The 13,968-nt window shown below is 39.9% G+C and overlaps 1 protein-coding gene across 1 annotated transcript in view; it reads right to left on the reverse strand.

Annotated features, from left to right (window-relative positions):
• The window catches only part of LOC124721152 (5'-AMP-activated protein kinase catalytic subunit alpha-2), a 172,656-nt gene that overhangs the window by 102,931 nt on the left and 55,757 nt on the right, over positions 1 to 13,968 (reverse strand). The window contains exon 5 of the mRNA XM_047245972.1: positions 1,184 to 1,390. Coding sequence (XP_047101928.1) covers positions 1,184 to 1,390 — 207 coding nt within the window. The remainder of the gene's footprint in view (positions 1 to 1,183; positions 1,391 to 13,968) is intronic.

A 13,968-nucleotide genomic window follows, 5' to 3' on the forward strand; every position in this document is an offset into this window, starting at 1 on the left:
ATCATGTAATTGAGATGGTTCAAAAATCTTGTATATGGGTAGTGCATGCTCTAAGCCAAAATTGCAAAAATCAGCAGAAGGCTATATATGCATCTCTGCTTGCTCATCATCAATTGGCTCATGAACAACACTGACCATTCCTACCCTGTATCATTACTGCTGACGAGAAATTGTGTCTTTATGCTAACATTAGGCAAAGAAAGAAATGGTTGAGCCCAAACAATGACCTGCACACATCCACAAAAGGTAACATTATGCATCTGGGGGAAAAGCGATGATGTGATGTACTATGAATTGCTTTACCAGGGTGTAACCATCACTGTCGACATTCATTGTCAACAACTGAGATGTCTTGCAGATACAAGACAAGAACAATGGCCCGGAAGACTGCGTGAAGTGATGCTACTCCATGATAATGCCCACCAACATTCTGCTGTACTCACAAAAAACACTATTTAGGAGTTGGGTGAGAAGTAATTCCACATTCACCTTCTTCACCTGATCTTGCACCCTTAGATTTTCACCTCTCCCATTCTCTATCAAACAACCTTCAAGGAACTTCTTTTCCAAACGAAACTGTGTTCCGAAAATGGCTCAACAAGCTTTTTGCCTCAAAACCACGTAATTCCTACAGTTGCAGAACCAAAAAGTTACCCCAGCATTGCCAGACTGTTGCATATAGTGAAGGAAAACATATTATAAGTTATATGTAGAACATATTATATGCTATGTGTATCTGCTGCATTTATTAATGGAAAAATGCTATGAATTTGTGAGTTTGTTGGTAAACTGCTGAAAGAGAGCACAAAGAGGCTAAGAGTAGATAAAGTTGTTCTAATGTGCAGTTTTTTCCAGACAAATAATCCAAGAGTTAAAAAAAAAGTTAAATACTGAAAGGTTTGAAAATAGCTACATGTTATGCAACTAATTTTGATAGCTTCCTTGTCCATACTGAGATCCAAGATTTTCAAAAGCTTTATGTACAAGCCATTTTAGTAAAAATGAGACTGTGGCTTTATCTATTTATCAGTGTTATTAATTCTCCTAGACAGATTGAAACTGACTTTTCAATGGGACAGTAATTAGGTATTCAAGAATGTTCAGAACATTTTCTCAGTATTATCAGCTTCCCTTACGCTTAACCCACAAACATTGTTAACATTAAAAACTACACATAACTTACATTTTATTTTACGGAACAGTGTTGGAACATGTTCATCATCAAAGGGGAGGGTACCACACAATAACGCATAAAGAATCACACCACAGGACCAAATATCAACTTCGGGGCCAGCATACAACTTCCCAGATATGACTTCTGGAGCAGCATAGTTTGGAGAACCGCAGCTTGTCCTCAGGAATTCTCCATCCATCATCATGTTTGACAGGCCTGTTGTAGAATAGAAATTAAAAAAACAAGAATTATAAAGCTACAACATTTTAAATTCAAATCAAGCCAGAGCTTTAAAAAAATTGTCAAAAACAAAATGGCTTCATAAAGCAGATTGTAACATACAGTCAGACAGACGCATAGGATAATATTTTAATAGAACCAGAATATTCAGAAATTACTTCAATATGAAAAATCCAGTTTTGTTTTTCAGTGTTTGATGTAGTTCACTATTCAGCACAGTATGTAATATGTGAAAAGCAGTGTTGTCCCAGGATGATCTATTCTAAAAGAGGGAGGGAAGAATGGAAGGAAGATTAGATTTTAATATCCTGTTGATAACTAAGCTGTTAATGATGGAGCTCTAGCTCAAACTGAATGAGGATACCAAGATATAGGTGGCCTCTCGAAAGGAACGAATCAGATATTCACCTTAAGTTATTCTGAACACAAGTCCAGTACCTTAACCATTCCACCACCTCATGTGGTTTTATATTAAATTTGGAGTTAAATTTGCCCTCTGTTTTTTGTAAAGTGCCCAACTCTCTACAACAAACCACAGGAAAAATTACTAGTAGACATCTCAGTCCATATTAGATTAACAATAGTGTGCATTGCATCACAGTTCTGGAGTGTCTCAGGTGATGTTGCCAACAGTTTCTATCTAAGCGAAGAAAAACATGCATCCAGTAAGAGAGATATACTAAGTGCTGGAAACAAAGTATAAATTGAATGATAATATGTGACAATAAATTGAACATTTCCATGTTTAAAATATGAAGACAGAAGAGAAGTGAAGTGCAAAGTACACACGGTAATGTGGGGATTATACTCCGATACTTCAGAAAAATATACAATGGGAATGGAGTGCATGATTGCAAGCAAGATGGTTGATGCATGAAAGAACCAGCAGTGATTAGTACAGGCAACGGACATAACGAAAAATATAAATGACTGAAGAATACAAAATAAAAAATCAGATATAATGTATGTACAATGCATATGCTAAGTGGTACGTAGTCAAAAAAACCTTACGAAGCAAAGCTTGAAGAAACACGAGTAATACAAGATTTCACAAACTTGGTTTAACATTAAACTATAAATCTGTTTTGTTACATCTGTTGTCAAAATAGTATAAGCAAACCTTCTCTGCAAACAGTGGAAAGGCCAAGTCAGAATATCAACAGTTATGAAAAGGACAGACTGTTACTCAGAGTAAAGATGACACACTGGGTTGCAGACAGGCACAACAACAAGACTCACACACTTAGCCCTCTTCAGAAAAGCCGAAAGCTAAGTGTGTAACAGTCTTGTCATTGTGCCAGTCAGAGACTCAATGTGTCGTTTTTAAGGTGAGTAGCAGTCTATCCGTTTCATAATTGTTAAGCCTTCTCTGCTGCTTATACAGGGTGTCATTTTCAAGCTTCACTCATTTCATAGGCCCAGGAAAAAAAACCACAGTAGATACAATAATGAAAATGCACCATATTCCAGAACACCTCAAAGAATGTATATTCCTGTGGCATACATGCCAACTACTGTCACCAGTGTGCAGAATGATGGCATGAACTGAAAATAGTGACTCCACAGCAGTGCACACAATGAGTAGTGTTGTTTGCACAAACAAAATTGCTGAATACTGTGCAAAGAAACTACCATACGTTGTATGTATGTGATTCAGATGATGTAAAACAAGAAATGGTATCATAAGTTTCTGGCAACTGGAAGCGTTCTGAAACATTCTGACAGTGCACATCATAGTGTTTTGGAAGAGACAGTGAAGGAAATCAGACAGACATTACTCAGAAGCCAATGTAAGTCAATTCGGTAGAAATCTAGGTAACTTAATGTACCCCAAGCAACACTGCTTCAAGTAGTACACCATCGTCTTTCTTTGTAAGATTACAAAGTGCAAATTCTGGAATATCTGATGCTGAACGATGAACCATGCCGGCAAAAACTTGCTACGGATATGCTGCAGCATATTGACATGAATGTCAGCTGCCTGGGAAGACATTTATTCTCAGACGAGGCAAACTTTCATGTATCAAGAATGGTTATGTGGCATAATGTTCAGATTTGGGGCTCAAAACATCATCAGACTATCACTGAACATGTTCGTAATAGCCCTAAACTGAATGTCTGGTGTGAGCTAATGCAAGACAAGATTACTGGAGCATTCTTTTCAGAAAACACAGTAAATGGGTCAACGTATTTGAATGTGTTGGAACCGTTTGAATACCCTCAGATACAAGATTTGCAACCCATCATCATCTTTCAACAGCTTTCAACAAAATCGAGCTCTAGCGCATTGGTCAACGGTTGTTTGCAAATTCCTGGATACAAAATTTCCCAGTTGCTGGATCAGATATGGAGGATCCATTGCCTGGCCACCATATTCTCCTGACATTACCCTGCTGGATTTCTTCTTGTGGGAATTTGTGAAGGACCGCATAAATGTGACTAAAGTGGGTAATATTCCTACGTTAAGATAGCGTATCACTGATGCAATTGCATGTAACAGAGGGCACGTTATGAATAACATGGCAAGACATTGAATACAGACTCAATATTCTTCGCACTACAAATGGTTCATATGTAGAGGTGTACTAACGATTATTAAATATGAGGGCTATCCACAAAGTACATTACGTTTTGGAATTAAAAATAAATAAAGTATTGGAAATTTTTTTTATTATATACAGATGAAAGCCACACTTAAATACTACTTTTCTACATAGTTGCCATTTAAATTAAGGCACTTATCGTAGCGATGAACGAGCTTGGAAATTCCTTCATTGTAAAATTCGGCTGCCTGTGCCTTCAACCACGTGGTTACCTCTTCTTTTGGGACAGAAAAGGTGTGATTTTTTGTGGATTTCCTGGAAAGAGGCACTACAATAAACTCTCAAAGGTATTGCCAAACTCTGCACAACCTCAGAAGAGCAATACAAAACAAGCACAGGGGAAAGTTGGGCTCAAAGATCTTGCTGATTCACAACAACGCCCGGGCCCACACGGCAAATGCCACTCGTGAAGTTCTCGAATCTTTTAAGTGGGAGTTGTTTCCTCATCCACCGTACAGTCCCGACCTGGCACCGAGCGACTTCCTCTTATTCCCAGCAATGAAGAAGTGGTTGGCTATGCAGCATTTTGATGACAACGCACAGCTTCAAGAAGAGGTAACCACGTGGTTGAAGGTGCAGGCGGCCAAATTTTATGACGAAGGAATTTCCAAGCTTGTCCATCACTACAATAAGTGCCTTAATATAAATGGCAACTATGTAGAAAAGTAGTATTTAAGTGTGGCTTTCATCTGTATATAATTTAAAAAAAATTCCAATACTTTATTTATTTTTAATTCCAAAACGTAATGTACTTTGTGGGTAGCCCTCGTAGATTCTCTGAGATGATCTAGCATATGGTGCAACTTCATTATCATACATACTGTAGTTTCTTTTCCAGAGGCCTTTGAAATGTGGGAATTTGAAAGGGACACCATGGTCATATACAGTCTGAAAAGCTTATAAGGGTGTTGCAGGGGAGGTTGTGATGAGAAATAACTGTTGTGAAAAAATTTGATCCATTGCCCCATTTCAGAGTTATTTAGCATTGAAGTTAACCAATCAGGTCATTGAATGTGCAAATTCAAGCAGCCTGCCAGAGACAGTGTCACCAGACATATTCTTCATGTAATTTTCTCAGACCAAACAATGGTAACCGAGCCCAACAGAAAGTTATCCATTCAGGTAGCCCTGCACGATAAACAGATATGGGACCTGTGCACTGGGTTCAGTGAAAGCTTCTTGGTCTGTGTGGGATCATTTGCAAGTCTGCAGTGAAGGGGAGAGGTGACGTGTATATTTCATTAACAAATGTGACTGCAGCACCTCCAGCTAGAGACCTGAAAAATTAACATTTGTGATAAGTGTGACTACAGTTGCGACTTCTACCTCAAAAGGCAGAATCACAAATTTACTTAATAAATGCTGCTTCATAGCAAATTGCATCCATGTGAACTATTTTATTAGAGATAGTCTGAAAGAGCTTTATTTTCTGCATACAGATATTGAAAACATAACTAATTTTTGGTTACCAGAACTACACATCATTTTTTGCAGCCCAATTTGAATGTGCATAAGAACATGTCTGCAAAATAAAAAGTGCATGAATGTAACAATGTTTCAGCGCACATGATGCTCTGGTGGCACACCTGTCGTGGATGTTTGAATGACCTGTACAAGAAATGTGCATGTTTGTCTGCTAGACAAAGTTCAATAGTTGTTATAATGTGGACACCTGAACATGGCAGTTTTAGGCAGTGGGCACTTTGAACTGTGGTTGCATCAAATACCTGCAGATGTCGGCCCTGAGTTACCTTGTTTGTGATACTGTCAATATCAGCTAACAATTGTGTGGTAACAATTAGCAAATTCTTTGTGTTCCGAATTGCTCATCGTTTTCTTTCCTTACTTTGATAACTCTTAATTTATTTCTGCTTGTGGGCGACTGCCAGTTTATAGTGCCTGCACTCTGCACTATAGCAGTTGGAAAACAGAACCTATCAACATATTTCGACTGCACTGAATGTGTTCCCCTTAACATGTGAATAGAGCATTTTGGTTCTACTTCTAAGCTCAGTATCTTGTCCGTTCTATCTACAGCACTGTCAAGTCTGGATCATATGGCTGTCGATGTCCATGAAAGGTAGAAATCAGTGTTCTGCAGATTTTGTAACTATAGAACAGGGTAGGAAAAGAAAAATAATGTTGAGAAACACCTTAAATCGGAGAAGCCTTCTGCTCACCAACAGGAAAATACTGTGGCTTCTCCAACAGGAAAATACTGTTACTTCTCAACAGAAACAATCATTTGCTGAAATGACATTTAAAAAAACAAGCAAAGAGAATTTCGAAAAATGTTTTGAAGTTTTTGCAAAAGCAAACATTCCAGTCAGTCCAATCATCGATAATTTTTAATAGTCAGTTTCAAAGTGATAAAAGCGTCATCTTCAGGCATGCAGTGTGACAACTTTTTAAATTTGTACATCTAATTAGTTACAAGCAAACAACAATTAGATGCAAATTTCATCAAAAATAGATGCAAATTTCCGGGTCCCTAAATTTTGCTCTCTCAACACTGAGGTCACATTTTCACTAAAGGCTGCAATGCCTTATGACAGGGGCATCAGTATCTTTAGCATGTGTCTCATGGGGAAATAAGCGTACTGATAAACCCTGTGCTAGTTGTTTTAGCTCCTCCACGTGTGACAGGAACTCTTTTTAGGTTTTGCTGCAGTATGGGAATCATTTCATTTGTGAGGTTTGCCCATGTATGCCTTTTTTCTTTGCTGCCTGCAATCATATGGCACCTGACAGTTCAGAGAGAGGAAGTGGTTTGTTCATCCAACAGGCATTATAGGCTATTACTTCTGTAGACAGATTACATACCAGCATTTGTGTGATGTAATCTATGAAAACTACAAATATGGATTCTCAATCTTAGGCACTGGGATAACATTCTTGACAATCTAACAGTTTTATAAACAATTATATCTCCATGTTCCTGACAGTTTGTAACCCATCTCTTCCCTTTGGAAGATTCATCACTAGATGCTACCAAATCACATTCCTAAACAAAACTAGAGCATAACAGTGAAACTGCACTTTTTCCCATCTTCAGCACAATCTTTTAGTGATAGTGTTTTCTGCTTCCCTCCTGTTTTCTTTTGCAGCCTCTGTTTGTGTTATGTGACATTTTAATTTTAATAACCAATATTGTGCTGTTTCTCCATAAAAATATGAAGGAAGTGACACAAGTGCATATTACAGTCATAGAGAATATCAGTGCTAGCACCAAGGATTCATGGTATATGCTTGTTTCAATATCGTGAAACACATTCAAGGTCAGATACTGTGACTACTCACTGCCATGATGAGATTCTCTGCAGAGTTAGGGACAGCTTTGGGGAACATTCTTCAGGTAAAATGCAGGTCCCTTTCATTATCTGCCATACTGCCAGTTTGGATGGCACTGTGCAGTTGGTCACCATTTTTCTAGATTACTGGAATCTGTGAATTATGCAATGAAAACTAATTAAAATGCTAGTATCATCACATAAAAAACTCTGAAGGTGAGATAATATCTCTGTTTCTATTTATGTTTATTTTCATCATTGAAGTTCCATTATTATGGTATTATTGTTCATGCTTTCTGTAATGCAGGTCTCCAAAAACTGAATAACACCAGCACAAATATGTTTGCATTAAATATGTGGAACAAGTGATCAAGACTGTATGCAAGTTGGAAGTTGCTAAGTAGCTACTGCCAAAAATCAGCCCACGATTTGCCAGCTTTGGAGACCCTTCACTATACGTGGCTTTATTTTGCGTGTCGGCAGAGCTGAGAGACTGGGCGAAGTGTTCACCAACATTAATTCACCTGGCACCCATGATAAGTAACATACCATTCAGTCACTACTATTAACATGTGACTGGTTGGTGCACTATTCCAGTTACAGTGTCTATTCATTAGGCAAAAAATAATATTTTCCGGAAGTCACAGCCCAAACTTTCTCATGGAACATACAATACTATTTTAATAAGATGAAAATGAGAAACTCACAAATGCTCTTTCAAAAATCTACACATGTAGTGACTAACTTCTCAATGTCGCCTAAGTTGGCTACGTTTTATGCAAATAATCAAAGAGAACTGCATTGTACATTAATTATATTCAGCAAGGGACTCCTGTTTGAAAGTGAGTGTGTGTGTGTGTGTGTGTGTGTGTGTGTGTGTGTGTGTGTGTGTGTGTGTGTGTGTGTGTGAGCGCGCGCGCTCACACACCTGCACTCCCCCTTTTTTTCCAGTTAGAGGAAGAGAGCACTTGTAACTAGTACGATTTTCTAATCTTTTATGTGTGTGTCTGTGCCATTTGTCACTCATCTGCTGATGAATGATTGCTACCCACAATTTTTTTTATTTATATTACACCATCATTTTTGTTGTAGTCTTTAGTCCAAAGATTAGTTTGATGCAGCTCACCATGCTACTCTACTCTGTACTTGCCTCTTCATCTCTGAATAACTATATCCTTTTGAACTTGGTTACTGTATTCATCTCTTGGGCTCCCTCTACAATTTTTACTCCCCGCCCCCCCCCCTCCACACACACACACACACACACACACACACACACACACACACACACGTTCACATACCTCACTTCAATACTAAATTGGTGAGCCCTTCCTTGATATCTCATCTATTGTGTCTCATATTTTGTGTGGAGAGACGAATCACGGTACACAATGTGGCGATCCGATGGCAGGGTGTGGGAATGGCAAATACCCAGTGAACATCGTCTGCCAGTGTGTGTAGTGCCAACAGTAAAATTCGGAGGCGGTGCTGTTATGGCGTGGTCATGTTTTTCATCGAGGGGGCTTGCTTTTGTATGGCACTATCACAGCACAGGCCTACATTGATGTTTTAAGCACCTTCTTGCTTCCCACTGTTCAAGAACAATTCAGGGATGGCGATTGCATATTTCAACACGATTGAGCATCTGTTCATAATGCACGACCTGTGACGGAGTGGTTACACGACAATAACATCCATGTAATGGATTTGCCTGCAGAGACCTGAATCCTGCAGAACACCTTTGGGATGTTTTGGAACACCAACTTCTTGCCAGGCCTCACCGACTGACATCAATACCTCTCCTCAGTGCAGCACTCCATGAAGAATGGGCTGCCATTCCGCAAGAAAACTTCCAGCACCTGACTGATCGTATGCCTGTGAGAGTGGAATCTGTCATCAAGGGTAAGGGTAGGCCAACACCATACTGAATTGCAGCATTACCGATGGAGAGCACCACAAACTTGTAAGTCATTTACAGCCAGGTGTCCCGATACTTTTGATCACATAGTGGACGACTCTGACAGATGAAACGTACATAAGTATCCTGTCTGATCACTTGCATCCATTTATGTCCTTTGTGCATTCCAACAGACTTGGGCAATTGTAGCATGACAATGCGACATCCCACACATCCAGAATTGCTATAACGTGGCTCCAGGAACACTCTTCTTAGTTCAAACACTTCCACTGGCCACAAAACTTCCCAGACATGAACATTATTGAGAATATCTGGGATGCCTTGCAATGTGATGTTCAGAAGAGATCTTCAGTGCCTCGTACTGTTGCAGATTTATGGACAACCTTGCAGGATTCATGGTGTCAATTCCCTCCAGCACTACTTCAGACAATTGGTCAAGTCCAAGCCATGTCGTGTTGCGGCACTTCTGAGTGCTCACAGGGGCCCTACATGATGATATGCAGATGTACCAGCTTCCTTGGCTCTTAAGTGTGTATCCTTTCTACTTTGGCCATCATCAGTTATTTCACAGTCCAAATAACAAAATTCATCTACTACTTTTAGTGTTTAATTTCCTGATATAATTCCCTCAGAATCACCTGATTTAATAAAGTTGCTTTTGTTGATGTTCATCCTACACCCTCCTTTCAAGATACTGTCCATTTCATTCAGATGCTCTTCAAAGTTCTTTGCTGTCTCTGACAGGATTAATGTAATTGAAAAACATCAAAGATTTTTATTTCATCTCCCTGATTTTCAATTCCTTCTCAAAATTTTTCTTTGGTTTGCTTTACTGCTTGCTCAGTGTACAGTTTGAATAACACTGGGATAAGCTACAACCCTGCCTCACTCCCTTTTCAACCATTGCTTCCCTTTCATGCTCCTCAACTCTTACAACTGCCATCAGTTTTCTGTACAACTTGTAAATAGCCTATCCTCATTGTATGTTACCCATTCTACCTTCAGAATTTCAAAGAGTATTCCAGTCAACATTGTCAAAAGCTTTCTCTTAGCCTACAAATGCTATAAATGTATGTTTTTTCTCCCCTTGATTCTGAAGTATCTCTTAACAGACAATACAGTTCTAGTTCCTTGGAAGCAGAAATCTCCACTGCAACTAGAAAACTAACTCAGATACACAACACTATGGCCAAGCATACCTGAACACGAAATGTCATTTGTTCTAACAAAACTAATCAAGTAATTAATAGTAAATGAGCATGACTAATATTTGCACCTCATGCTTACTGATGTGGTAATGTAACTGATGCTTTAGCTGATCCTAAAGATGTATGATGCCATTCCTGTCTAGGTTTTGAGTAGGCCAGTCCAGTGAACCAATCTGATTTTCCTGAACTGTACAACAGTGTTTGTTTTGTAGGTAACAGTTGTATCATACAGATACAGTAAAGGTTCACTATGTAGAAAGTATGATGTCTAAACTGTTTTTCATATGCATTCATTTTTCTATCAGCCACAACTAATGTTCAGAGCTCAGACTAGGAGAAAGTGTATCAGGACCCTCTTCCAAATTTTAGTGTTGCCACAATGTTTAATGTAATATTTAAGTATGTTTACAAATTGAATGATATTACACTGAACCTAGTGTGCTCAAATCTGTAAATATAATACAGTATTTAGAACTCCATGAGATAAACTATGAGATCAAAACTATCTGGACACCTGGCTGAAAAGGACTTACAAGTTCGTGGCGCCCTCCACTGGCAATGCTGGAATTCAATACAGTGTTGGCCCACCCTCAGCCTTGATGACAGATTCCACTCTAGTAGGCGTACGTGTTTAGTCAGGTGCTAGAAGGTTTCTTGGGGAATGGAAGCCCATTCTTCACAGAGTGCTGCACTGGGGAAAGGGATGTTGTTGTTGTGTAACCACTCCGCCACTGGCCATGCATTATGAACAGGTGCTCAATCATGTTGAAAGATGCAATCGGCATTCCTGAATTGCTCTTCAACAGTGGGAAGCAAGAAGGTGCTTAAAACATCAATGTAGGCCTGTGCTGTGATAGTGCCGTGCAAAACAATGAGAGGTGCAAGGCCCCTCCATGAAAAACACGACCACACCATAACATCACCACCTCCTAATTTTACTGATGGCACTACACACACTGGCAGATGATGTTCACCGGGCATTCGCCATACCCACAGCCTGCCATCAGATCGCCACATTGTGTACCATGATTTGTCACTAAACACAATGTTTTTCCACTGTTCAATCATCCAATGTTTATGCTCCTTACACCAAGTGAAGTGTCGTTTGGCATTTACTGGTGTGTTGTGTGGCTTATGAGCAGCTGCTTGACCATGAAATCCACGTTTTTCTCATCTCCTGCCTAACTGTCATAGTACTTGCAGTGGATCATGATGCAGTTTGGAAGTCCTGTGTGACAGTCTGGATAGACATCTGCCTATTACACACTACAACTCTCTTCAACTGTTGGCGGTCTCTGTCGGTCAACAGACGAGGTTGGCTTGTACGCTTTGGTGCTGTATGTGTCCCTTCACGTTTCCACCTCACTATCACATCAGAAACAGTGGAGGTGGTGGTGGTTAGTGTTTAACGTCCCGTCGACAACGAGGTCATTAGAGACGGAGCGCAAGCTCGGGTTAGGGAAGGAGTGGGAAGGAAATCAGCCGTGCCCTTTCAAAGGAACCATCCCGGCATTTGCCTGAAACGATTTAGGGAAATCACGGAAAACCTAAATCAGGATGGCCGGAGACGGGATTGAACCGTCGTCCTCCCGAATGCGAGTCCAGTGTGCTAACCACTGCGCCACCTCGCTCGGTAGAAACAGTGGACCTAGTGATGTTTAGGAGTGTGGAAATCTCGCGTATAGACATATGCACCTGACCACGTTCGATGTTTATGAGTTCCGCAGAGTGCCCCATTCTGCTCTCTCACGATGTCTAACAACTACTGAGGTCGCTGATATGGAGTACCTGGCAGTAGGTAGCAGCACAATGCACCTAATATGAAAAACGTATGTTTTCGGAGGTGTCCAGATACTTTTGATCTCATAGTGTACTATGTTACTGTTGTTGGGGTGGGGCACTCAATGTTGAGGTTATCAGCACTATATAAATGATCCCTTTGGATAAATGAATCAAGAACTTGTCATATCTTTGAGTCACTACGTCAAAATGGCAGTAATAGTCATGAGATAAAATACTTTTAACTGCTGATCCAACTAAATAAAATAAAAAACTACCATAAACTGCTTCTCATATATGTGATACTGGCTGACCACTAATATAAAAAATGTGAAGAAGCTGCTAGCCACTATGATATGTTAGTTGGATGTGTCTGTTATAACGCACACGCGCACGCGCACACGCACGCACACACACACACACACACACACACACACACACACACAAGTAAAATTAAATATGCAGATCTATGTTGCTGGCTGATCACACAATATACAGGACTGAACCTGTCATAAAGACACAAAACAACTCCCACACAATATTTTAGTGAGGACTATGTATTAAAATATGCAATATACTCATGGTATTATTACTTAAAATTGAGGGCAAGCACTCTTTTAAACCAAAGGCCATCTTTCCATCAATTGCAAAAAAAGTTATCAGCTAAAATATTTTTCACTGACAGGAGTACGTTACAAGCATTACAAACACACAGGTCCTCATGCTGTGCAAGAAGCCAAACACTGAAGGAGTATAGTCAATACACAAATGTGTTAATAGAACTTCATCACTTCTCCTTCGGTTTCAGTTGTTGCAGCTTATTGTCACTCATATCCACCCAATTCTTTTCCCATTACCACCTCCCGATGGGCCATTCATTGACAAATGGCCAACATATCCCCTGGGGCATTGGGTCAGCACACCACTCTCCTCATTGTTTGTCAACTTCCCAGACCTTGTAGCTGCTACTTTCACTGACAATGGCTTCACAAGGCTAAGTGCACCCCATTCCAATTGTCCCACCAATGAAAAATCCCTCACAGTGTCAGGATTTACACCTGGGCCCTATGCGTCGAACTCCCATTGGCACACTTCATTGTTCAACAGCGTGGCACGCAGGGGACAGCACACTGAGCTACAGGGGACTGGGCGTTTGTGTTATCATTATTATTATCATCATCATCCATGGCAGTGGCTAGATTGGACTATGTAAACAAACCGGGCTGTGTAAAAGTTAGGACTTTGTATGGGCACTCATGATCGCCCAGTTGAGCGGCCCACAAACCAAACATCATCATCAACACTAAAGCTACAGTCGACTCTCCACAAACCTCCTTTGCTACTTTATCAGCTATCTTGTTTTCTTGGATTTCCACATGACCAGTTACTCAGTAGAATGACGCTACCTTGGATTCTTCAGACACTTACATCTGCAGAGAACAAGTGTTCGGTTGACTGTAAAACAATTAGGAAGTTAGTGTAGACGAATTTCGTGACTGAAGCAAGTCTCAACTGCTCCAGTGCCTCCAAGATTGTATGCCTTTCAGTGACAAATGCAGTATACTCATTTGGAATATTAATCATGAATCCATGGCCGTACAGTCTAAGTTACAGCTGTGATTGCAGCTAGGGGTTTTTGCTTTCTGTTACCTTTATGTTGAGCACCTAAGTTATTGGTTAATACAACAGGTATCATCCTACTTAGATCCACCTGCGTGTATAACTTTAAAATCATTATCAACATTTAAAATCTCAC

The sequence above is a fragment of the Schistocerca piceifrons genome, chromosome X (genome assembly GCF_021461385.2).
Source record: "Schistocerca piceifrons isolate TAMUIC-IGC-003096 chromosome X, iqSchPice1.1, whole genome shotgun sequence".
NCBI lineage: Eukaryota > Metazoa > Arthropoda > Insecta > Orthoptera > Acrididae > Schistocerca > Schistocerca piceifrons.